Consider the following 26,232-nt stretch of genomic DNA (forward strand, 5'->3'; position numbering starts at 1 on the left):
CAACATTTTTATAATTCAAATTTTAAGCACCATTTCAATAATGAATGAGCCAAGTTCCATCACGTGGCCACAAATTTGTATAATTCTTTCTATAGGTCAAAATACTGATCGCAGCTGATCGTGATTTCATCCGTTCATTCTCCTGTCGTTGTTTATATCAATTTTCTTTCCTGCCATACATCAGAGCAAACATTCCCTTAAAATGAATATTTTTTCCCTATCTTTAATGATTGTTACGGGCAGTCGTCACTATATTAAAGATAACAATAGTCAATCGCAATAGAGCAAACGAATATAAATAACAAATACCCAAAAAATAACCCCAAATTACACCAGGGAAACTTTTAGATATCGTCGCACTTATCGCACCACTGAACCTGCAAGTTGTTGCGAAAAAGTTGTAATTTTTAGTTATAACCACACATCTGAACCTGAATGAGTTTAAAAAAAAATTAAATTTTTAGCCCTCGACACACTTATGAATGCCTTTTGGAACTCAATTTGATTTGCCTTACTAAAAACATTTGTGATTACTTGGTACAATGCAATACAAAATCATCATTATACAAAGCAAATTATATCCAAATCATACATTATACAAATTATTATTATTCTTTTAAACTCGTCATTTCAATTAGAAATTAAAAGGCACCACAACCTTCTTATTTGAAAGAGCTCTAAAGATTAACGTCTTTCCTATATGGGTTCAGCGATACTAAGAAATTTTTAAGATTCTTAGGGATATTAAAGGGTATTACAAATAGAAAAGATATTATTGAGGGTATTACGTATAGAAGAGCTATTATTGACGGTATTACAAATAGAAGAGATATTATTGAGAGTAGGTACTACAAATAGAAGATATATTATTGACGGTATTACAAATAGAAGAGAAATATTTTTGACGGTAATACAAATATGATTGAGGGCATTATAAATAGAATAGTAATACGAGTACCTTAATGGAAGTTTGTCCAGGTTTGAGCATGCCGAGCACCATGGCACGACGGCCGCTGGGACCGCCGACCACACACTGTCCTCCGACCCTCAGGCCGCCGTCCACCCCGCCTATCACGGCGAGGGCGGGCCACACGTCACGACACAGCTGGTCCAGACACGACCAGTCCTCCGACCCCGCACGACACTTCTTACCACAGCAATATAGCTAATTATTATAGAGATATGAATTTGCGATGACATTTGCATTTGCGATATAAAATTTGCGATAAACAGAAGAATGTATAAAATGTTTACAGAGATAAACAGACGATAAACATTCGTCATAAACAAAAGAATATATCAAATGTTTACAGAGATAAACAAACTATAAATATTCACGATAAACAGATGAATGTATATAATCAAATGTTTACAGAAATAAATAGACAAATATATAAACTTATTACAGTGATAACCAGTCATGATAAATTGATTGAATATATTAAAGTGCTTCTCACACGAAAAGATGTAGAAATAGAGCTTCTCAATCGATGAGAGGTTGGGAAAATAGCTGTTAACTTACTTTCGAGATGTTGGAAGAAGAGCTTTTGGATCGAGACTTGCGTCTCCGACGAGGCTCCGTTTGAGCAGTACGGGATTCAGAGCCGCTGCCACAGTCGCCAAAATTTTGAGTGCTGGCAAAACGGCCAGCATTTTGAGCGCACGATGAGTTTGATCTCTCGGACTCGTTGCTTTGGACGCTGCTGCAGCTGTCTTCGTCTTGTGGGCCATAGCGATGATCGGGTCCCGATGAATCGCTTTCCTCGTCCGACTTTTCAGAAGACGCTCGGTCACTCAGACTCGTCTGACGTGAAGGAGTAGAAATGCGAGGAACGTCTTGAGGAGATTGGTTTTCTTTGATGAGGTTCTCCACACTATTAGATTCATCCGTCTCGTCTTTGATTGCATCTTGGGTAATGAATGGGTCTGTTTGAGCAACATTTGCTGGGAATATTTTCTCGGTAGCACGTAGTCGTTCGATTATGCTTTCATTAACGTGCTTGGTCCAGTTAGAATTATTATGCAGCTCACGCAATAAAGTTACGTGAGCTTCGCACATGACGGCAGCTTGAGGAGCACAATACGGTTCTCCAACATCAAGATCTTTAGGTGAACCGCGCATTTGCATGTCGACCATTTTCACTTTCTCGCCAGGGTTAGTGGAATAGAAAAGAACGCACGGGTACAGTTCAGGAGCATCAATGTTCTCGAAAGCGACTTCTGGTTCATCGCCATTTTTGCCGAAGCTCAGCGTACGAGCTTCCATGTCCAGGACGACAGTGATATAGTCGCCTTGCGTGAAGCCTGGCAAAGTGCGACTCAGTTCTCCATTGTGGTACAAGTTACCGGAATACGCACGATAAAGCCACATGTCTGAAGTGGTACGATGACTGTAGTCACGTACTGGGAATTTCGACACGCCAATGCAAGTTCCTTCGTAGCCACGACTTTCTTTGACGATTAGAAATTTCCACTGGAAGCAGCCCGAAGTTATTGGCGTTGATCCAAGACCGTATCCTCGGCCTCCAGGACCGTGCACTAGCGTGTGACCTCCTTCAACGGAACAGCAAAGAAGTTTCTCAGGATCAAAACCTACTTCTTGAACCAGTAAATTATCTTCTGGCGAGTCAGGTCTCGTATCATCATAAATAAGATTGGGGCTGGACAGAATTTTCTTGTGCTTATTAAGTTTCTCCATAAGTTTGGTTGCTTGCAGGTGCGCTTGAGCGGGAGCTATAACCCACATGTAGAGTCCTAGTTGAGTGAAGAGTTTTCTGACGATCTGATCTTTAAAAACTGGGTCAAGTTTAGCACTGGGAAGAATGACACTCAAAAGAGTGAAGGCAAGCAAGCGGGTGCGTAGACTGGATATATTAGGAAGATGAGTGTCAGCGCTTGCACCTGTTATCTTGAGCAACAAATGCACCCATTTCTCCTGACCGATTTCATCGCACAATTTCTTGTTGGGGAAAAGCCTTCTGATAAATACAAGAAGATTCCCGAGGGTGACTTCGAGCAGCTTAACCTGCATTATTTGCTCTACTTCATCATCGATGGTCACTTCGCTATCAGCGTCAAGTTTAAGACGTGGTAATTTCAGCATAAGTCGTCGCCTGCTGCTGCCATTACCCTGATTTTCATCACTTTTATCAGTTACATTCGGCACTTCTTCACTGCCGTCACTGTCTGGATGCAGTGGCATGTCACCATGAGGTGACAAGCCCTCTTCACTGTCACTGTTTCCAGCATCACCATCACTATCGCTGGTATTTTGCATCCCAATGGTAGTTTGCAGACCAGTTTCTTGGTTCAAGAGACGCCGATGTATAGCTTCGTTGAGGGCAATAATGCAGTCAGTCTGTCGCTCGACTTGTTTGTACAGTAAACTGACCACACGTGACCGTACGTCGCTGTCCAGGTTCTCGGCGTGGTGGCTGTAGAGTATATAAGCTACGATTACTGCATGATGTTTCAATAAATATATTAATTAGGATAAATAAACGTGGATTATTACATGTGGTTCCAGTAAATATATTAATTAGGAAAAACAAACATGGATTATTACACGTGGTTTCAATAGATATATTAATTTAATTAAGACGAACAAACGGATTACATGTGGATTCAATAGATATATTAATTAAGACACACGATTATTACAAGTGGTTTTTTGGTCAAGCTTTCAATTTCCAAATGCTCAAGATTATTTTCAACCCTTGCATTTCTATACCAAGAACAGAATTAGCAAATGTGCCTTTTCCGGCAAATTCGACAATTTTCGCTTTGTTAAATCGTGTTCGTCGGCAAAAATCTGTGATGCCTCAAATCTAATGCATTTTTCAATAAATAGATAATAATAAAAAATAATAATAAATCAGAAATGATATAAAAAAAACAGAAAAACTTTCAATAATGGCCAGTTTTGGCCCTGAGACAAAAAATAATAATTATTATTGTGGCGTTATTGATAGTATTGTAATTGTGATTATTATAGTGTTCCTAATAGTATTAAAATAAATAATGATAATGGTAGAGTAATCGATAGCATTGTAATTGCGATAATTATAGTAATAAATGATGATAATCAATATTGCATTTTTCATCAGATAATATCGTTAACAAACACGTCATCCAGCTGACCAAAACCTTGCCAGACGTTAGACCCATAAACCAAGACCATTTTTTTGGTTTATGTGTTAGACCCATAAACTAAAACCTGGAGAAACTACCTTCGCACGCAGCAGAAGAGGCATCTAGCAGGTCTGCAACAGAGGGCAGGTGGTCTCCTGGGGCTGCAAGTCTCGCCATGGTCTCGAGCAGACCACTGCCAGGGGCTGCAAGTCTCGCCATGGTCTCGAGCAGACCACTGCCAGGGGCTGCCTGCAAGTCTCGCCAAGACCTCGAGCAGACCACTCGAGACCACCAGACTTAGGTCTGGCCACTCGAAGCGCACGCTCAGTGCGAACACAGTCAACAGGGACAGCCGCTCGCCAAGTTCTGAAAAATAATAAATATTATTATTAGTACGGCATTAAAATTTTAATAAATAAATAGTAATGGGTTCGTTAGCATTTTATTGAATAAATTGTAACCGTATCGTTGAATTCTGCAAATAAATAAATATTAAAATATTATTATTAGTCCCGGCATTCAAATTTTACGAAATAAATAGTAATAGGTTCATTAAAATTTTAATGAATAAATTGTAACTGTAACGTTGACATTCCACTAATAAACAATACTTCTGTCAAGCACATATTATTAAATATATAGACAAAATTAATGCTAGTTGCAATAATGCTAATAATAATTAATGTGTTCAATTATCACAATATATTATTTCGAATAGGTGAAATCAATTATTGAAATACGATCTCCCAGCAACAACGACGAACCTTTTTGATGTTGTTGCTGCAGCAGTCATTTATCAATTATGATAATTGATTTTTTTAAATAGGTAGCATCAATTATGTAAATACGATCTCCCAGCAACAACGACGAACCTTTTTGATGTCGTTGCTGCAGCACTCATTTATCAATTATCAGAAGTAAAGTAATTATTTAAAATAGGTACCGTAGTATCAAATATGTAAACACAAGCTACCATAAAGAACGACGTACCTTTTTGATGTTGTTGCTGCAGCAGGGACCTGACGAGGTGCTGGTAGATGTCGTGTACACAGCGTCTGATGGCTCGCTGTGTCACGACGCTGCTGCACTCCACCCCCTCCAGGTAGTGGCTCACGGCCCACGACCACCACCCGGCACCACCACCACCTCCTGCGAAGGTGTACAATTATTATTATTATTATAAACACGACCAGCACCCGCTACCACCACCACCGCCTGCGAAGGTGTACAATTATTATTATCATTATTATAAACACGACCACCACCCGCTACCACCACCACCTCCTGCGAAGGTGTACAATTATTATTATTATTATATCAAATTATTAAAAATGCGCAAAATTGTTAAAATATATTTTATGGACAGACCTACATTAGCTAGATTTTTTTTATGTAATATTGACCTATAAAAAGTGATACCGTAACATGACAGCACCTATCATCATTTTTAGTAATATACATACGGGCTCAACACCCTATACAGCAAAACAATATCATTCATAAAATATTTCTCTGGTACTAACTAAGATCGACGGTGGGTATTGTTAATAAATATTCATGGGATCCTGACAATAACTTTATAGTTGACTAGACCAATGTTTACTTATTCGGGTTTGAGAAAGCATCAGATTTTAGAATAAGAATGGTTTGTATGAGCCTTGCCAATTGAAATAAGACTGGTTTGTAAGAGCCCTAACGATTAAAATTAAACTTTAATGAAAAGTGTATGAATATTCTCACCAGCTACACATGAGTGTATGTATATTCTCACCAGCTACACAGGAGTGTATGAATAATGAAGGACTGAGAAGACTTGCCATCGGATGTGAGCAGCGCCAGCATCAACTGCATCGCTTCCAGTCGTGACTGTAGTTGCCAAACACAGTCGAATGAAAGGATTAAAACAGGATTAGAAGTGTCTCCAAGTAATGACTTTAATTGATATACTCTTTTTAGGATTAGGATAAAGACTGACTAGTTTATAAAATTATAGGCAAGCTTCAAGGGCAGAATTCTTCATGATAATGTTCTCTACCATGCTACAAAATCCCACCTTTCAGTTATCGTTTGCTCGGTGCTGGAATGAAAAATTCAACCTCACCTAAATTTATCAGTTAGGGTTTAAGGAACGTTTAATTTATCAGGTAGGGTTTAAGGAACGTTTATTTTTCATACAAGAATTTAACCGAAATAAAACATCTATCACAACTCACCATCGCTTTAGAATGTTGCAGCAGAGCAAGGGCGTTCACAATAGCCATCAACGATGCAGATCCAGGGACTACATATTCCTGATCAGGGTCTGATGTAGCCATCAACGATGCAGATCCAGGGACTACATATTCCTGATCAGGGTCTGATGAGGCCGGGACACTCAGCTTCTCGAGGACGTGGTCGCGGTTGGCGACAAGGTCACCCAGCTGGTTCAGGGGACTGGGTTCAGGTCACCCAGCCAGAACACGCAGTCGAAGCGCTTCGTCGCGTCTGAAATGCATCACATCAACATTTACTGAGCCTACAATGCATTAAATAAGCTCTCAATGAACCTGCAATGCTTTGAGTGCTCACAATGAGCCTACAGTGCATTAAATAAACACTTAAGGTGCGAGTTGATGCACAAGAATTTCGTACCTGTAACACATACAATTTTTCCAAATCATCTCAGTTAAATTTTCATCAAAATACTTAAACTGTCATGTAAACGCTTTACTTCACAGGGTTAATTCATTGTACAAATAGATTTGCAAATTTAATATGATTTTCAAAAAAGTAAGATAACTAAAATAAATGTTATTGGATGGGTAATTATTGTACATTATCGAGTCGATAAGTTCATTTTTTAGGCGCTAGACATTATATAAATGAGTTATAATAATTGAACAAAACTCACCAAAAAACTGGAAAACAATGGCGGTGGCTCCTTTTGTTTTAAAATATGTGCCTGGACGCAAGCTGTGGTAGCCTTCCTAAGGAGCTGTGGAACCATCAAAACGGATTAATAACATAAACCTAGTATAAAGAATCACTTAACTTTATGCCGCTACAAAACAATCCAACATACTGGATCATAATCATACTACTTCGGAAATAAGTAAAATCAGCTTTATGAAACTCTTTGTCAGTCAGTCTAGAGTTGCGCCTTTTTTTTTTTGAGCCTTTTTAAAGGCTCAACAAGAGTGAGCCTTTTCAATATCCCATAGAAGATTCACATATATAAGAAACATTAATCATACGCATTTATAAAGGCAACTACAAACAATGATAAATCTCACCCTGCAATTGCCTATCTCACCCAAGTATGTTGCACGGTATTGACTAAAGGAGAGGAAAAAGGGTTCAGAAGTTCTAACAATGCAAAGTGCAAAAAATGGGGAGGTCAATATAACAAAACTGAACAATAACAATACTGAACAATAACTGAAGGCATTTCTTACCGAGACGCAGAGGCAGACAAGGGCCTCTGTGGCCTCGAGACGTCGCAGGAGGAGGAGGAGGAGGAGGAGGATGGGGCGTCGCATTTAAAAACAATTTGAGAAAAGTTTTAAAAAAACTTGTTGACAAGTTTAAAAAAAAATTTATTGAAAACTTGTAAAACAATTCATTGAGAAAAATTTTAAAATAATTTATTGACAAAAGTTTTTCAAGTTTTACCCATGTTTCTTTTTTTGGTGTCTGGCTAAACCCTTTTTTGTGTAATATTTGAGATTACAATGCTCGCATTCAAAGAATTCGCCTTCTTTGAGCGTGTCCGCGTGGCCACGGGGTGATAGCCGTCGGGCTTCAGCCACGGGGACCGCCAGACCGTGGGCCGCCCCCTCCTCCGCCCCCTCCTCCTCCGTCTCCTGGCCCTCCCCCTCCGTGTGGCCACGGGGTAACCGTCGGGCTTCAGCTACGGGGACCGCCAGACCGTGGACCGCCAGACCGTGGGCCGCCCCCTCCTCCTCCGTCTCTTGGTCCTCCTCCTCCGTCTCTTCGCCGGCCTGCTCCAGGCCATCCTCCTCCGGGGGGAACAGCCGGATCTTAGGAATCACTGGAGGTGGGAAGGACCTCTGGATGCGGTCCTGGGGAGTGGGGGGTGAGGATTGAGAGGGGGGTGGGGAGTGCGGAAGTTATGGATGCTAACAATAACACAGGGCGGTAAGAACAGCAATCATAAGTTGATATAAGCAACAGAAAAGGGGCGCACGAAAGGCCTAGGTACCTATTTCTCCAGTACAGAACAGGGAAAACATCAGGCCACTGAAATAACATCAATTAAAATAAATAAAAAAGAAAATAAATGCATAAATGCTATAAATATTACGGCTACCATTACTATCAAGATACATTAGTCGTCTATTTGTTCCTAAAGCCCAAATAAAGAAAGCATTAATGGCAAGATAATGATGCATTGACATAACTTACAGCTTCTTCCTTAAGGAGAGTGTCTTGCTCGTTGCTAGCAGCGGCGTTGCGTTGCTCTCGCAGCCTGTGCTGCGTGATCTGATGGGACCGTCTCTCTTGCTCCAACAAGGATTTAGATTCCCTCGCCTGCAAGGCACCAAAGAAGCATTTCTCGTCAATTAGTGTAAAAACTTACTATTGTGCACTACTCAAAATCGGTCACAAACTAACTAAAGCAATTCATTGCTACATCACGGCATTTAACTTCCCATTTTAATATTCATATTCATAATAATACGGCGGATACTCCATAATTGAAGAAAAACCCCACCAACGGTTGCGCGCACGCACATGAAATCAAAAATCAAAAGCACGAATTTACACAATTCAATTCTAGAAGCCACGAGAATACCTCAACAGTTCAGCTCACCGCTGAACTGAATGGTATATGGACAGTGTACCATATTCTAAATGTTCTTTTGCTACATCAAGAAGGACGGTTGCTACGTTAATTATTACCTCTTTCGCCATGACTTCGAGATCATGCTCGAATAGCTCCCGCAGCCGCTGGTAATACGTAATGTTTTCTTCCATCCTACGGCGTTCAGCAGCGCCGCTGTCAATGCGCGTTTGTGCCTCGACAATCTGTTCACCAGGGAGGATACAAATAACACCACTGCATTTGTAAAGATCAGGTAGCTAATGCCTGATCAGAAGTTGACGAAATACACAGAGGTTAGGGGGCATGCTTAGTTGAAATACGGCAATTCAGTTTTAGTGTACTGTTAGAAAAATTACCGTTAACGGTATTACCGCGTATTTACCGGCGTTTCAGTGGCCGGTAGGCACGTGAAAAGAAACACCGTGTCGCCTTTTTTATTCTAATTCAACACTAGAAATCCGTAAAACATCTGATAAAAACGGCGAAACTGTTTATTTTAACGGGGCGACCGGCCACTAGAATGCCAGTGGGACCGTTTTTTCTAAGTGTGTTTTCGGTTACATGGCTAGTGATGAACTGAACATGAATAAAATTTATCTAGCCAGGTTGACAAAAATTGAACCTATTTCTTTGGTGTAGTAAATCAAGAAGTAAGGACAGTTACTACACCCTTCCACCCACAACATAATCTTTATAGGACACAATATATTCATTCAATTAACCAGAATTTCGAGCGCCTATGAGAGCCTAAGTCTCAACCAACCTTCTCCTTGAGTCGGGCTTCAACCGCTCTTGCTGTCTCCTCCTTGCCACTCATCGCGCACAGGACTTCCTTGATCTGTTGCTGCAGCTGCTGCGTCTGAAGCTCTGCTTCAGTTATGCGGCGCTGCTGAGCTTCACCTGAAGCTCGTGCTTCAGTGAGCTCGCACTGCAGCTTCAAGATCTCGGTCTCCGCTGCAGCTCTTGCCTCAGTCATCTCACGCTGAATATCAGCAAGCTGACATTCAGCTTTCTCTGCGCGAGAATGTGCCATGGAGAGATCATGATCCTTGCGCTGGATAGCAGCTGCGGCGTGGTCTAGATCAGAGTTTACAAATTCATGATCTTTTAAATGAATTGCTGGACATGGTCAGCAGTAACTGCCAGCGAACGGTGGAAAATCGCTCACTACTTATCATAGATTATATCAGTTACCTTGGACTCATGACAGCATGGTTCAGATAGCGGTCTGCTGCTGGTATAACTTGAATTGTAGTTCGAAAGTTTAGTCACTCATTTGAAAAGATAAGTGTTTACTGTGACCACACCCAGGGTTTTTCGCGGTAAATTTCACAATAAAACGGCACAAGGCTCACTACGAGTGTCGAGGGATCATTTTTCGAGCCTTGTTAGTTCGCCCTTGTCGTCTCTAATCCCAAAGTTGTAAGTAGTTGCAAAGCTACACGAGCACTACTTGTCAGGCCGCATCGCCAATCCATACCATACCATGACATTATCTTTTCAGTTCTAGTCACTCAAGAACTCTTCTCTGCTACAATTTATTTAACAGAAAACGCGGGCAGCCCACCGAATTCAGACGGCATTCAAAACTTGCAAAATGCTTTCATCCCAGAGTTCAGACTCGACTCTGCAGGACAAAGAAAGCCTCTTAATTTATCGTAGAACATTTTTGTACTTCAATAGTGAACTTGCTCATATTTCAGCCGCTGTTAACCCTTTCCCGCCTTACACGAGTAAGCGGTGCATTATTGTCGCAAACCTACTTCCCATAAAGGATACCGTACGTTCTAGTGAGCGCAAAATGACTTGCACTGATGGTTGCCGCCACGTACAACTTTCAATTATACTCTGTTGCGTACAAACGTCCTCAGGTTGATAAACTTAATTGCTAACGTAACATTTCTTTTGAACATGTTCCCGGAGGGTCAACAAGGCTGCTTGAAGCAACCGTAGCAATTGCTGAATTGCAGCAGCTCGTATAAGATTAAACTGATGAATGAAGCAAGGAAACGCGTATGAAAATGTATTTAAAATATAGTCCTATATGCACATCTGTTTACACCGTTGGCAAATTCCAACGAGACTAATCACAACAAATTCACAGCGAAGAAGCAGCAATGAAGGATCTATATTAATCTTGTTACCGTTTATTTCTAGCGCGTTAAAAATCACTGCTATCAACGTAAGCGGAGATAGCTGTCGTATAAATAAAGTATCGCAATATAAATTATTTAAAAATTTTGTTAAATCCAAGGCAATATGCAGTGGAGCGCTAAAAATGTGTAAAATGAAAATTGGTCACGGCCAAATCAACATAAAATCGCTTAAAATATATTTTCGGCACAATTAAAAAAGAAAGAGCACAAGGTAGTAAAACTCAAGGTGATGAAGCAGTTCCTATCTGGGGCAGGATGTAAAAAATCTCTCGTCCTCTGCCCGAGTCTCTGGCCACACAAGCCAGAGCTTCACGCCAGAGATCCTCTTCCCCACACGTCCAGGCACACTTGCGTGCAGGGCTCCAGCGCTCCAACGATGTGTTATGACCAACAGAGTTTGGCCCATCGAGGAACTTCGTAAACGGCACCTTCACGCGGAACTGTTCGCCATTATCGTCGGAGAAGAACAAGGTTAATTTAGCGGTTCTGATCGGCTGCAAAGTGAAGTAAAAACTTGACCTAATTTCACCATTCCGTGCTCTGTTAATGAGGACTCTCGGTCGTGTGAGGGCAGCTCATGTGAGGGGTTGAGGACTCTNCAGGAAAGTTCGCAAGTCGCGCTCACACGAGAACTCAAGTTCTGGCCGCTCACAGCCGTAGAGGGGCAGTACGAGTGGGTGATGCGCTGGCCACTTGTCCTCGTCCCAAGTTAAGAACTTCCGTAAGTAGAAAGTATACACGAACTGTCGAGGTTAAAAACAATGAGTTATGAGCCAATTCTTCTTTTTAAAATATATTTTAAAAAGATATTTTAAATATATATATTTTACGATTCTTCTTTTTTAAATATATTTTAAAGCAAAAGATAAAAATTAATTCTAATAACTGAAAATATCGATCAAAAACCTTTTCATAGAAAATATATTTTTCAATACTGGACACAACATCAAGCCAATACCTAAAAATATCGATCAAGAACCTTCTCTCTAAATTTTAAAACATATTCTGTAAGCACCTCTGGTATATATTTTGGTGCACAACCCACCTGACCCTGAGCACCGAGGGCAGCAGCGACGGCAGCAGCGTCACGACCATCAAGCATCGCCTGACGGAGGCGCAGGTTGTGGCGTAGGGCGTCGCCCCGACTCATGTGGTACGGGCGCCCCTGCTCCCGCTCCCGCTGCTCCAGGCTGCTGCGACCTTCACATACAACGAACTTTGTATTTTAATAGGAATTTATCTAATACATAATCATTAATTCAGTTCAAATTATACAGAAATTAGCGACCTTCATAAGCAACGAGATTTGTATTTCAATGGGAATTTATCTAATACATAATCATTAATTCAGTTTAAATTATAGGTACAGAAATTAACACAATTATTCGTACGCGTTTAAATTATAAAGAGGTTCAGTGCAGAGGAACTTATTTTCACGGGATTGTCATTGATTTGGTTTGAATTTGGAGTATTTTCTTATAGTTGATTGTATTATGGATCAAGCACCGTAGTCTACAAAAGCTTCCGGATTTGTTTTTTTTTCATGCGAGGTGGAAATAATTAATCAATGAGGGCTCAATTTCTCATAATTAGAAAGGATTATTACATCTTTTCATAATCAGGAACGATTCTGAACAAATTCCTCATAATCAGGAAGGATTGTTTTAAAAATGTTCATAATCTCGCATAATTACGAACAAAGCTTCTCATAATCAGGAAGGATTATTTAATAAATGTTCACAATCCCGAATAATTACGAACAAATCTTCTCATAATCACGAAGAAATAAGAGACCTGCGGCTCGCAGCGACGGCATGAAGGAGCGGATGTCGACGCAGCCAGTGTGTCGGATGTCGACGCAGCCCGTGGGATGTCGACGCAGCCCGTGTGTCGGATGTCGACGCAGCGGATGTCGACGCAGCCCGTGTGTCGGATGTCGACGCAGCGGATGTCGACGCAGCCCGTGTGTCGGATGTCGACGCAGCGGATGTCGACGCAGCCGAGTTACCTGTGACATGACGAAAAAGTTGTAATTTTTAGTTATAACCGCACATCTGAACCTGAAAGCGTTTTAAAAAGAAATTTAAACTTTTAAATATCGTCGCACTTATCGCACCACTGAACCTGCAAATAGGTGCGAAAAAGTTGTAATTTTTTGTTAGAACCACACATCTGAACCTGAAAGCGTTGTAAAAAGAAATGTAAACTTTTAGCCCTCGTCGCACTTATGAATTTCTATTAAAACTCAACATTTGGACCTGAAAAAATAAGAAGGCACTGTGAGTACATAACTCATTAGTACCTCCTTCTTTGAAAGAGCTCTAAACAATAACGGCTTTCCCATAAGGGTATCGGAGATACAAAGTGATATCAATAGGTATTACAAGTAGAAGAGATAATAAAGATGCTGAGGATATTAGAAATGGAACAATAATACGAGTACCTTAATGGAAGTTTGTCCAGGTTTGAGCATGCCGAGCACCATGGCACGACGGCCGCTGGGACCGCCGACCACACACTGTCCTCCGACCCTCAGGCCGCCGTCCACCCCGCCTATCACGGCAAGGGCGGGCCACACGTCACGGCACAGCTGGTCCAGACACGACCAGTCCTCCGACCCCGCACGACACTTCTTACCACAGCAATATAGCTAATTATTATAGAGATAAACGGACGATAAACATTCGCGATGAACAGACGAATGTATCAAATGTTTACAGAGATAATTAGACGATCAACAGACTAATGTATCAAATGTTTACAGAGATATACGGACGATAAACATTCGAGATAAACAGACGAATGTATCAAATGTTTACAGAGATATACGGACGATAAACATTCGAGATAAACAGACGAATGTATCAAATGTTTACAGAGATTATTAGATGATCAACAGACTAATGTATCAAATGTTTACAGAGATAAACAGACGATAAACATTTGCGATAAACAGAGGAAGATAACAGGACTCTGGATCCTCTGTATCAGAGGATACAGAGATAAACAGACGAATGTATCAAATATTTACAGAGATAAACCGACTAATATATCAACGTTTACAGAGATAAATAGACAAATAAATAAAATTATTTCAGTGATAAGCAATCATGATAAATTGGCGAATATATTAAAGTGCTTCTCACACGAAAAAATGTCAGAAATAGAGCTTCTCAATCTATAAAAGGTTGGGAAAATAGCTGTTCACTTACTTTCGAGATGTTAGAAGAAGAGCTTTTGGATGGCGACTTGCGTCTCCGACGAGGCTCCGTTTGAGCAGTACGGGATTCAGAGCCGCTGCCACAGTCGCCAAAATTATGAGTGCTGGCAAAATGACCAGGATTTTGAGCGCACGATGAGTTTGATCTCTCCGACTCATTGCTTTGGACGCTGCTGCAGCTGTCTTCATCTTGTGGACCATAGCAATGATCAGGTCCCGAGGAATCGCTTTCCTCGTCCGACTTTTCAGAAGACGCTCGGTCACTCAGACTCNGGCACTTCTTCACTGCCGTCACTGTCTGGATGTGGTGGCATGTCACCATGAGGTGACAAGCCCTCTTCACTGTCACTGTTTCCAGCATCACCATCACTATCACTGGTATTTGGCATCCCAATGGTAGTTTGCATACCAGTTTCTTGGTTCAAGAGACGTCGATGTATAGCTTCGTTGAGGGCAATAATGCAGTCAGTCTGCCGCTCGACTTGCTTGTACAGTAAACTGACCACACGTGACCGTACGTCGCTGTCCAGGTTCTCGGCGTGGTGGCTGTAGAGCATACAAGCTACGATTACTGCATGTTCCAATAGATATATTAATTAGGACAACAAATGCGGCTTATTACACGTGCTTTCAAAATACCTATGTATTAATACGGACGAACAAACGTGGATTATTATATATGGTTACAATAAATATATTAATGAAGACACATTGTTAGAAAAATCACCGTTAAACGGTCTATTTCACCGGCGTTCTAGTGGTCGGCCGGCACGTGAAAAGAAACACCGTATGACCGTTTTTATTCAAATTTAACACTAGAAACCTGAACAACATCTGCAAAAAACAGCGAAACGGTTTATTTTCACGTGGCGGCCGGCCACTAGAACACCGGTGAGACCGTTTTTTTTCTACCGTTTTTTCTAACAGTGTCCAAACCCTTATTATTACATGTGGTTTTGCGGTAAAGCTTTTAATTTCCAAATGCTCAAGATAATTTTCAACACTTCCATCTCTTTAGTAACAGAGTTACCGAATGGGACATTTTCCGGCAAAGTTGACAATTTTCACTTTCTTCAATTGTTTTCGCCGGCAAAAATTTGTGATGGCCTCAAATCTAATGCATTTTTCAAAAAATAAATAATAATAAATAATAATAATAATAAATCAGAAATGATAAAAAAATCAGAAAAACTTTCAATAATGGCCAGTTTTGGCCCTGAGACAAAAACTAAAGTGTAGTTCTCAGTATAAAAAATTCGAAAAAAAATAAATTATGGCCAATTTTGGCCCAGAGACCAAAACTATATAGTAGTTCTCACCCCACAAGGATGGTGATGATCTGGAAGAGGACATGTGAGGCGAAGGGCAGCAGGTGGAGGGGGGATGGGGGAGGCTGGTGGGAGGAGGCCGTACGGGAGGCACCGCACAGTTCGAACGCGTCGCCCCCACCAGCAGCGTAGCTTGCTGCACCGTCAGTAGTGGTTATTGGGGGGTTATTGATGCTGATAAATAGTGATACTTGTAGTGTTATTAATAGTAGTGTAATAGTGATTATTGTGGATTATTGATAGTATTAGAATAGTGATTAGTTATAATGATTATTGTAGTGTTATTGATAGTTCTAAAATAGTGATTGTTGTAGTGTTATTAATAGCATTGTAATAGCGATTATACTAGTGTAATCTATAGCATTGTAATAGTGATAGTTGTAGTGTAAGCAATAGCATTGTATAATAGTGATAATTGTAGTGATATGGAACATATACTGTAACCTTATTCAGTACAACTGCATAGTTTTGTGTTTGTATGCCAGTCATGGACAATAGAAAACGATTTAACTTTCATACTATATTATTTCATCATAAAACGTTCTCTTCTTCTTTCTTTGGTCATAAATCATGATGATCAATATTGTATTATTCATCAGATTAATAATAACATCGTTAACAAACACGTCTTCCAGCTGGCCAAAACCTTGCCAGACGTTAGACCCATAAACCAAGACCATTTTTTTGGTTTATGTGTTAGACCCATAAACCAAAACCTTGACAAGTTACCTTCGCACGCAGCAGAAGAGGCATCTAGCAGGTCTGCAACAGAGGGCAGGTGGTCTCCTGGGGCTGCAAGTCTCGCCATGGTCTCGAGCAGACCACTGCCAGGGGCTGCAAGTCTCGCTAAGACCTCGAGCAGACCACTCGAGACCACCAGACTTAGGTCTGGCCACTCGAAGCGCACGCTCAGTGCGAACACAGTCAACAGAGACAGCCGCTCGCCAAGCTCTGAAAAACAATACATTTTATTATTAGTCCCAGCATTACAATTTTACTAAATAAATAGGAATAGATTCCTCAGCATTTTAATGAATAAATTGTAACCGTACCGTTGAAATTCCATTTATAAAAAATACTTCCCAAGTTATGTAAAATAATAAATTTTATTATTAGTACGGCATTAAAATTTTAATAAATAAATTGTAATAGGTTCCTTAGCATTTTAATGAATAAATTGTAACCGTATCGTTCACATTTCACTTATAAACAATACTTCTGTCAAGCACATATTATTAAACATACAGACAAAATTTATGCTAGTTGCAATAATGCTAATGTTAATTAATGCGTTCAATTATCACAATTTATTATTTCGAATAGTAGGTGAAATCAATTATTGAAATACGAGCTACCAGCAAGAATGACGTACCTTTTCATGTTGTTGCAGCAGCAGTCATTATCAATTATTTTAAATAGGCAGTATCAAGTATATAAATATGAGCTACCATAAAGAACGACGTACCTTTTTGATGTTGCTGCAGCAGCAGGGACCTGACGAGGTGCTGGTAGATGTCGTGCACACAGCGTCTGATGGCGCGCTGTGTCACGACGCTGCTGCACTCCACCCCCTCCAGGTAGTGGCTCACGGCCCACGACCACCACCCGGTACCACCATCACCTCCTGCGAAGGTGTAAAATTATTATTATTATAATATTGTTATTATTATCATTTTTTATTATTATTATTATTATTAGTAGTAGTTTTATTATACTATTAAAAATGTGCAAAATTATAAAAACAATTTTATGGACAGACCTACATTAACTAGNAATCTCAATGGCCGTATTTCCGACCATTAATGTTCGTAATTGTAATTATGTCCTCTAGTGTTTGGGTTACATAAGAAAAAGAAGTTTTTAGCAACTAACTCCTTCAAGTAGATAATACATGAACTGAGACCATAAAATACATTTGTATTTTGAACATCAAATAGAAAATACAATGAAAGTAAGATATTGCAAAGAGAAAGCACTCACAGATGGCAGGAGTCCCCCACAGAACAATTCTGAAGCTCTTGTTTGTGCCGTAGAGCGTCCCTCATCAGTCACATGTTCACGTGGATCAGCTTCATCAGAATTCGAGTCGTTTTCTGTTTTCAGTAAATTACGAGTTTCAGAAGATTTGCTTCCAGGAGGAATTAGAAATAAAGTTTCAGCAGACAATGAAGTAACTTCAGTCGTTGTATTGTTTTCGAATAAGGCAGCTGTTGTGTTGGTGTTTTGGCTTGAAGAACTGAAAGATACGCTCGAGTTTTCACCAGTACGTTTAATTTCGATGTCAGAATGGCTGGAAGTTTCATTGAAAGATGCATTATTGGGATGACTGGGTTCTTTGAAATAATTTGTAGCAGATCTACTGTCATCGTCGGTGAGAATGAAGGACTGAGAAGACTTGCCATCAGACGTGAGCAGCGCCAGCATCAACTGCATCGCTTCCAGTCGTGACTGTAGTTGCCAAACACAGTCAAACGAGAGGATATAATAGAACTGGATTATAAGTGCATCGAAGTAATGACTTTAATTGATATACTTCATACTTCATAGGGTTAGGAGAAAGAATGACTAGTTAATAAAATTATAGGCAAGCTTCAAGGGCAGAATTCTTCATGATTATGTTCTTTACCATGCTACTAAATCCCACCTTTCAGTTATCGTTTGCTCGGTGCTGGAATGAAAAATTCAACCTCACCTAAATTTATCAGGTAGGGTTTAAGGAACGTTTAATTCATCAGGTAGGGTTTAAGGAACGTTTATTTTTCATACAAGAATTTAACCGAAATAAAACATTTATCACAACTCACCATTGCTTTGGAATGTTGCAGTGCAAGGGCGTTCACAATAGCCATCAATGATGCAGATCCAGGGACTACGTATTCCTGATCAGGGTCTGCTGCAGCAGTGGCCGAGACCTCGCGGTTGCCAGGTTTTAGGAGGTCTGATTCCGACGAAGGAAAGATGTTCTCAACGATGAAGTTGACGATAAGGGAACAGCGAGACGTGACGGCCGACATTACTTCACTCAGTGGGCTGGTCAGACGAGAACGCAAGAAGCGAAATAAGTTCTTGTGGCAAAATTATTGCTTTCACATAGTGGAGGACACAGTATAGTACATATTTATATAGTATATATTACATTATAATATATAGTAATGTGTAATATAATTTAATTTAATAAAGTAGGAGACTTGTTATATGTTTTACATTATTTCCCACAAGTAGGGGAATTTCAATATAGTTTTAATCTACATCGGCAGGCCTACTTCAGGTTCTAAATCAACATGACTGAGAAAACATATATACGTGTATTCAGAAGCAGCTATATAAATTAAAAAATTTGAGGAAAAGTTCTTTCTAGAAAAATACGCGAATAAATTTATATATATGCGGTAGAAGGTTGAGAGCTGCAATAAAGTAGTTCCCCCTTGAGTAGCGCCACAGGCCTGACGAAGGCGATCAGGAGCAGGCAGCGTCCTGTGATCTGGCGACACGCAGCCACGAGGTTCACGCCTTCCTCGCCAGCGTCTGTAGCCTCACTTGACTCTGAAAATGAACCTATAATTATTAAATAATCTCAGCAAATATTGAAAATTATTTTACAACAATATTTGTCATAAACCACCAGCAAACACGTACAAAAATATAACTCAGTACTCACTGCAGTGAGTGACAGAGAGCATATTTTCTCGTCGACGAAAACGTGAAGTCACGGACGGACGGACATAACGAGCACAATAGCGCCTTTTTCCATAAATGAGAAAATGACCTAAACTATTAACTAAAAACTAAACTATTTTCTAACTCGAAAATATAGTATATTTCTCTGTACAATATTGAATCACAATGATAGTTTCAGCAAAAACAAACGATAGTTAAGAGAGCCACGTTACAATACTCTTCTGCAATTGTTACATGCAATAAAGTCGTCCAAATTTGGACTGCTCACGTTAAAAGAATCCTATAGAGAATATATTTTAACAAGCTCAATTAGGAACTGATACAATGCACATTTTATGACATCATGTCGGACTGTAGATTTTGAATATTTTCTTTGGACACACCAGATGAACATATTTTAATCACAGCTAAATCTTAGTGTAATTCATCTGCCTATATGATAAAAAGCTCACGCGGAACCCAGCAACAAACGTTATTAAAGTCAACGATTAACCATTTAGATCGAATAAAAAACCTACTGATGCTCAGGGAATACAGTAATAAAAATTTGATTTGTTCTACTGTATTTTTACTGTATCGATTTTGGCCGCTGATTTGAAATAAAAAAAAATCCTAGAGCATTCTGTGTAAACCTGGGGCACCACTATAAAACTTGCTTAAATACACATAATGACCCAAGTGAATGTAGCGGCCAACTTCTCGTCTGAGACAGGTTGGCTTGAAAAGTCGTCTGTGATTGGCAGACCGAGTTAAGAACACACAAATATTTTAATTAGTTCTTTTAAATATTTTAACGAGTCAAGAACTGATCAAAGCGTGAGGGTTTAATGAGTTAAGAACTCATTAAAGCGTGAGGGTTTAATGAGTTAAGAACTCATTAAAGCACAAGGGTTTAATGAGTTAAGAACTCATTAAAGCACAAGGGTTTAATGAGTCCAGAACTCATCAAAGCATGAGGGTTTAATGAGTCAAGAACTCATCAAAGCGTGAGGGTTTAATGAGTTAAGAATGAGTTAAGCTAATGAGTTAAGAAAGCGTGAGGGTTTAATGAGTTAAGAACTCATTAAAGCGTGAGGGTTCAATGAGTTAAGAACTCATTAAAGCGTGAGGGTTTAATGAGTTAAGAAGTAATTAAAGCCCTTGTTTTTCGCTCACTTTGGAACTGTCGAGCCATGATTGAGAGAAGCTGGCACTTGACGCGCTGCACGGCGCGGAACACCTCCAGCATGCAAGCTGAGTAATGGCATCTGAAATTACACAATAAATATTCACAGTTAATTAAATTTCTTTAAATTATTGTCAAGGCACATGGTTTAACAATAAAGCCACATATGGTTACAGTTAACAAACAGTTTTGACTCACGTCACTCCGAGCAGTTTGAGACGTGGAAAAAGCAATAAGCCTATCAATAATAAATGAGATGTTCAATAACCAATGAGATTTTCATAGTGTATACCTCCTTAACGCTAATGCCATCAATTTTCTCAATAACCTCCAATTCAAACTTCATTATTTTTTTCTAAAAACTAATGCTATTTATTAACAATGCCTTCACAAATTCCGAGTATTTATTATTATCTGGACAAAATGTATTTACACTAGTCCCCGCTTGGGATGATCCAGTTTCCTTACAGGTTTTGAAGATGGTTAATAATGTACGGTACTTCCTATCCCCAGTGGTGGGCACAGTCCGCTAATCCGCTAACCGCTAATTAGCGAAGATTATGTTTTATTTAGCGACGTGCCACACTGATGGCTGACTACGTCAACATATGTACGTCAACCAGTCACATCAAGGACGTGATAGGTTACACGAGATGTGACTAGTTGACGTACATCTTGTCACCTTCGCTAATTAGCGGTTAGCGGATTAGCGAAACTTCCGCTTCGCTAATTAGCGGTTAGCGGATTAGCGAAATTTCCGCTTCGCTAATTAGCGATTAGCGGATTAGCAGACTCTGCCCACCACTGCCTATCCCGCAACCATGAATATTAGTGGGTAACACGCAGATATGCAATAAATGATTGCAGAGATGCAATAAATGACTTTTGAATTACCCCAAGATTGTTTGCGAGGCAGAAGTGTGGGCGACGATGGCAGCCAGCAGGAGTGACATCATGTCTCGCAGGTGCGGGTCTCTGCTGTATCTCTTCAGAGCCTCGTCAGGAGCGTCCCATTCCTCCACCTCACGCATCCATGACGCGAGTGCCGTCTCTGACGTCATATTAATGCATGATATTAAAATGAATGATAAATATTATACCGAATGATAAGTAAATAACATGACAGCGGTCTCTGACATCATATTAACACATGATATTAAAATGAATGATAAGTATCATACTGAATGATAAGTAGATAACATGACAGCGGTCTCTGATATCATATTAACACATGATATTAAAATGAATGATAAGTATCATACTGAATGATAAGTAAATAACATGACAGCGGTCTCTGACATCATATTAAAATGAATGATGGGTATCATACTGAGTGATAAGTAAATAACACTACTGCGTTCTCTGACATGATATTTATATATCTTAGATATATTACGTGAATGAATGACATGTATCATACTTGATGATAAGAATGAATAGCTGAATAATTTAAATGCAAAACCAGTTTCTACTCGCTCTTGATGCTTCTCAAAGCCGTTGGTATAGTCAAAATTTCAGTATAATAAACTTGAATGAAAACTCTTAAGAAAAAAAATGTGAAAACAAGCTTAAATGAAATAAGTTTTGCGGTTGATAGAAACCTGTATGATTGATGAGATGTATAGCGTGTTGCAAGACTTGGGACACAGTACAAGTGTCGTCCACAAGCGGCGTGTAAACAGGATCTGCTTTATTGTTGCAGGACTCGTAGGAGTTGCCTGCGTAGGAACCAAAGACATAGGCGTCCCTGGGACTCTGGCCTCCAGCATGCGAGGACTGCGAGCAAGAGGCGGCATTCAAGAGGCTCTCAATGGGCGTGTTCAGGGAGTATAGGATTCTGAAGGTCCTCAGCACATTTCGCATGCCGTCAGGATGTTCAATTGAGATCACAAACTGCTCCAGCCACGACACCAGCACCTCTGCGTACAAATTATTTATTAATTACTAAGGCAATAGGGGATTTAAACAAACAATAATGCCACAGTAATAATTGCTGTGTAATAATAATAATTGCCGTATTTAATATAATATAATTACACACAAATTACCGCGGCAATAAGGGATCTAAACATACAATAATGTTAGAGTATAAACATGTTGCTGTATCCAGGAACAAATATTTATGCATAGACTATAATTGCTATGGTTTGGAAACATAATAACATAATTTCCAAGCCCTTTACTGCTTCAAGTTTAAAACCAAAATAGAGCTCACGTTGCATAAAAAAATTATTACATATCCATGAGTCTTTCAATCACATACCTGTTTCGATATTTATACTGCGGATACCCCAGCCAAAAAGCTGGGGATGAAGGGACAATCCAGAGGGAAGACCTGGGGACAAACATGCAGGCGGCGCTGCTGGGGAGTTTGTTGCAAGGTTCACTAGAGGTGCCGTTTCGACCGCACAAGAGGAACAAACGTTACGTTGAGACCAGCTTGCGAAGTGTGCTAAGGGAGTCTCGCAGCACGGGAAAGAAGACGTTGAAGAACAGGATACATTGCGAGCCCGGGATGAATTTGCGTTTAATTTAAGACCTAAATCATGATCTGAAGCATCAGAATTGATGGTGGGAGTTCTAATACTGCAGTCACTACCACCACCACCACCGCCACCAGCCATCATCCAGTGGATACAGCGCCCTAGGACAAGGGCAACGCAGCGTTCGATGTCGAGTAGCCATAGCCATGATCTGCCCACCACGCCCGTACCTCCACCACCAACACTCTTCACGGTGTCAGGCGTGGGGGTGTCTTGTTCTGAAAAAAAGAGGTAACACCAAAAAAATGAAAATTTTATAAGAAAAAAATTCTACTTATTTAGTCATCCTTAGCCAGTTTTGCTTTGAACAATAACAGGCAGTGCGAAATTTTTTCTCAAAGAATACATTCCCCAAAGTCGTTCTTCAGTGGCCCCCGTCTAAGAAGTAATCTTGTGGCAATAGGAACTGGGTCTGGATAAGATGAATCCCACAATAGAAATGAATAGTTGAAGGACATGAAGCAGGAAACGGTCGGAATCCAACGATCTCATTAGTGTGCACTGTAACCTATTTATTTCATTCTAGATGAGGTCCATCACAGAGACTTTTTAGCACCATATGGCCTGCACAAGTTTACATCTATGTCTATTTATTGGAATGTCTATTTATATTATATTAATTATAAGCAATTATTTATATTATAGTATCTTAAGCATGTCTATTTATATTATATTAAAGTTAATAATGTTATTAATAAATAATGAAATAGGAAAATATTACCGTCCATGAGATCGTCCTGGTCGGTGATATGTGCGACGACAGCGACGGCTCTGTTGGTGCGGTCCAGCGCCCTCATGAGGGCCTCAAGTGAGGGGAGCAGAGGGCGGCCGATGAGGGGAGACATGAGGCACAGGCTGTACACCAGGGGGCCTACACACTGGCCCAGTACGCTGCTGTACACTACTTCTGCACATACAATGTACTTTTAATATAAGGGTATATAATGTACAATAATCAGGCACATTTAGCACAAGAGATGTTTTAAAGAGATTTTCTTTGACCGTACTGTGACGGCCACTGACCAAGATGGGTTTTCTCGGGATGTCTCGTGATGAGGTTGGTGGTGAGGGCCAGCAGCCGGCAGCTCACATCGAACACTTGCTGCAAGTGACGCTGTAGTAGAGCTGCGCTTCCACACTCCTGCACATACAATGATTTCCCGTAAATAAATAATGCTACTTATATGATTTACAATTATTTTTCCCGTGAATAAATAATGCCAATTGAATAAACTACAATGATTTTTCCCGTGAATAAATAATGCTAATTATATGATTTACAATGATTTTTCCCGTGAATAAATGATGCCAATTGAATAAATTACAATGATTTTTCCCGTGAATAAAAGATGCCAATTGGATAAATTACAATGATTTTTCCCGTTAATAAATGATGCATATTGAATAAATTACAATGATTTTTCCCGTAAATAATAATGCCAATTATATACATTGGAATGTTTGTTCGAGGAGTTTGCAGTAGTTATGTTCCACTGACCTCCGGGACACTGGCGGTTATGGACATGGAACTGTTAAATCCAAAATATTATACAAGTATATTAAGGGATTAAGGAATTTCAATGCATTCTGAATCACAAGACAATCGTAGTTTTCATTACAACTGATAAATCTCGATTTGAAAAAGAAAATTAAGCAACTTTTTATTTGACTCTAAGTATTATAATTCAATTGACAAACGTTCGTTCATAAACATCAAAACAAAACTTGTTGGGAATATATCAAACATTGTATGATACAACTTAAGATTTATGAGAATTTCATGATATAATTTTAGACATTTATAAACATACTGAAAATGTAATGCATCGAACACAGTTTTTATCCCAGAATCTGACCCGCAGTTTTCAGTTATTATACTCACAGGAGAAATAGCATGTCTGGTGCAGTAAGCCAGTAAATGGTTTTGCAACGAAGAAAGAAGTTCAAGGAGTTCAGCCATCTTGCAAACGTCATTTCCCTGGTCAGCTTCAGCGCTGCTATAAGTAACTTCGTTGGAGTCACCATCAGATTTTGGACACTGCAGATTCTCAGGCTTCTCTGGTTTTTCTTCGTCAACTTCCACGACATTTTTACGATCATCAACACGCGGAGATTCAATAGGTTTATCAGTTTGTGTTCGTTTCCCAGGTAGCAATGAATGACAGTTGCCAGCATAAGCTCCATTATTTGTTAGTTTAGGGATTTCCTCGCTCTTGAAGACCGAGTCTTCAGTCACTGGATTACCAGACTCCCAACCAACACTTGAATCTTTATCATCTCCAGCAGGATGTTTGATAGTGGAATCAACAGAATGATGGTGATAGTTGCTAGAGTATCTGTGTATTGGTTGAGTTATTTTATCCGCTTCAGCAGAGTCTGGTCTTAAAAGACCGCTCGAGTTTGGGATGTTGAAGCGGTGACCACGCGACGGCCGCCCCTTCACATCAGTTCGCGCTACCAGGGCCAGCTGCTGCTCCTGCCAAGGAAGAAGCGGACTTAATTACACTACATTAAATTATGGAACTTATTTACACTACATTAAATGATCGAACTTAATTACACTATATTAGATAATCGCAGTAGATTAAGTAAATTGAATAATTGCTGTGGATGGAGTATATTACATAAATAATAAGTTATTTTATACGAGTTGCCTTCCATTCGCCCATCAAGGATAATTTAAAATTTCGGTAAAAATTCGATATATACGAAATTATTGAAATAATAGTGCCTGGTGATGACAATAAGAGAGCCCCCGATCTCTGCCGCGTCTTCGTCGTGGGGGTACCCTGGCCAACGCGTCGGCCGGTTACCCGGCATTCACGTGGGCCAGGCCAAACGGCAGAGGCCCCCCCGCCCGGATTGCTACCGGACGGAGGCTCCTTCACCTTTTCTGCTAAGGGCAGGGGAACCTCGGCCTCCCCTTCCCCCTACCCACATCTTTGGCCGCCATCTTCCTAAGGGCTCCTTGTGCCCTGCTCTCCTCCCATCTCTTCTTCCTGCTAGTTCTTCTTCTCCTGGCCCAGGGTATACACCCCAACCCTGGCCCGCACCCCCCCTGCTCGGTCTGCTCCCTACCAGTCACGTGGAGTGGACACTCGTTCTGGTGCTCCTGGTGCGGTGCCTACATCCATAAGCGATGTTCCGGCCTGCGCTACATCAGACTCTACACCGAAGATTGGATCT

At 40.2% G+C, this 26,232-nt stretch overlaps 3 protein-coding genes and 1 long non-coding RNA gene across 4 annotated transcripts; all 4 read right to left on the bottom strand.

Moving 5' to 3' along the window:
* Positions 1-344: 344 nt before the first annotated feature.
* LOC125179423 (probable E3 ubiquitin-protein ligase HERC1) lies at positions 345-18,684 on the bottom strand. The gene is made up of 9 exons (XM_047885246.1): positions 18,465-18,684; positions 17,637-18,108; positions 17,126-17,284; positions 16,390-16,611; positions 15,652-15,796; positions 14,611-14,878; positions 1,523-3,166; positions 959-1,147; positions 345-377 (listed from the first exon to the last, which is right to left on the bottom strand). Exons 1-9 carry the CDS (start codon positions 18,672-18,674, stop codon positions 345-347), a joined length of 3,342 nt encoding a protein of 1,113 aa, XP_047741202.1. The 5' UTR covers positions 18,675-18,684.
* Positions 4,248-7,631, bottom strand: LOC125179418. Its single transcript, XM_047885238.1, has 6 exons — positions 7,566-7,631; positions 7,022-7,105; positions 6,345-6,615; positions 5,903-5,997; positions 5,122-5,280; positions 4,248-4,497 (listed from the first exon to the last, which is right to left on the bottom strand). Exons 3-6 carry the CDS (start codon positions 6,444-6,446, stop codon positions 4,254-4,256), a joined length of 600 nt encoding a protein of 199 aa, XP_047741194.1. The 5' UTR covers positions 6,447-6,615; positions 7,022-7,105; positions 7,566-7,631; the 3' UTR covers positions 4,248-4,253.
* LOC125179419 lies at positions 13,222-14,602 on the bottom strand. The gene is made up of 3 exons (XR_007157262.1): positions 14,325-14,602; positions 13,556-13,741; positions 13,222-13,236 (listed from the first exon to the last, which is right to left on the bottom strand). It is a non-coding gene; the product is annotated as an uncharacterized LOC125179419 (long non-coding RNA).
* A 352-nt stretch (positions 18,685-19,036) lies between the features above and the next one.
* On the bottom strand, positions 19,037-25,999 carry LOC125179424. The gene is made up of 10 exons (XM_047885247.1): positions 25,985-25,999; positions 24,929-25,522; positions 24,545-24,575; positions 24,070-24,187; positions 23,768-23,958; positions 22,767-23,264; positions 22,105-22,422; positions 21,398-21,554; positions 20,494-20,585; positions 19,037-19,203 (listed from the first exon to the last, which is right to left on the bottom strand). The coding sequence occupies exons 1-10, from the start codon at positions 25,997-25,999 to the stop codon at positions 19,037-19,039; spliced, it is 2,181 nt and encodes a 726-aa protein (XP_047741203.1).
* Between the last annotated feature and the right edge of the window lie 233 nt (positions 26,000-26,232).

This window comes from Hyalella azteca, unplaced genomic scaffold (genome assembly GCF_000764305.2).
Source record: "Hyalella azteca isolate HAZT.00-mixed unplaced genomic scaffold, Hazt_2.0.2 contig17367, whole genome shotgun sequence".
Lineage (NCBI taxonomy): Eukaryota > Metazoa > Arthropoda > Malacostraca > Amphipoda > Hyalellidae > Hyalella > Hyalella azteca.

Excerpts from the sequence above, each read along its gene's own strand:
- LOC125179418 (XM_047885238.1), bottom strand. The coding sequence starts at position 6,446 with ATGGCTACATCAGACCCTGATCAGGAATATGTAGTCCCTGGATCTGCA. Across the intron at positions 5,281-5,902 it reads CATACACTCCTGTGTAGCTG|GAGGTGGTGGTGGTGCCGGG; the intron begins GTGAGAATATAC and ends ACACCTTCGCAG. Across the intron at positions 4,498-5,121 it reads GCAGCAACAACATCAAAAAG|AACTTGGCGAGCGGCTGTCC; the intron begins GTACGTCGTTCT and ends ATTATTTTTCAG.
- LOC125179423 (XM_047885246.1), bottom strand. The coding sequence starts at position 18,674 with ATGTCGGCCGTCACGTCTCGCTGTTCCCTTATCGTCAACTTCATCGTT. Across the intron at positions 16,612-17,125 it reads GCTGCAGCAACATCAAAAAG|AGCTTGGCGAGCGGCTGTCT; the intron begins GTACGTCGTTCT and ends ATTGTTTTTCAG. Across the intron at positions 378-958 it reads CTGGACAAACTTCCATTAAG|GTTCAGTGGTGCGATAAGTG; the intron begins GTACTCGTATTA and ends AACAACTTGCAG.
- LOC125179424 (XM_047885247.1), bottom strand. Across the intron at positions 21,555-22,104 it reads ACATCTCATCAATCATACAG|AGACGGCACTCGCGTCATGG; the intron begins GTTTCTATCAAC and ends ATATGACGTCAG. Across the intron at positions 20,586-21,397 it reads GCCTCGCAAACAATCTTGGG|ATGCCATTACTCAGCTTGCA; the intron begins GTAATTCAAAAG and ends GTGTAATTTCAG.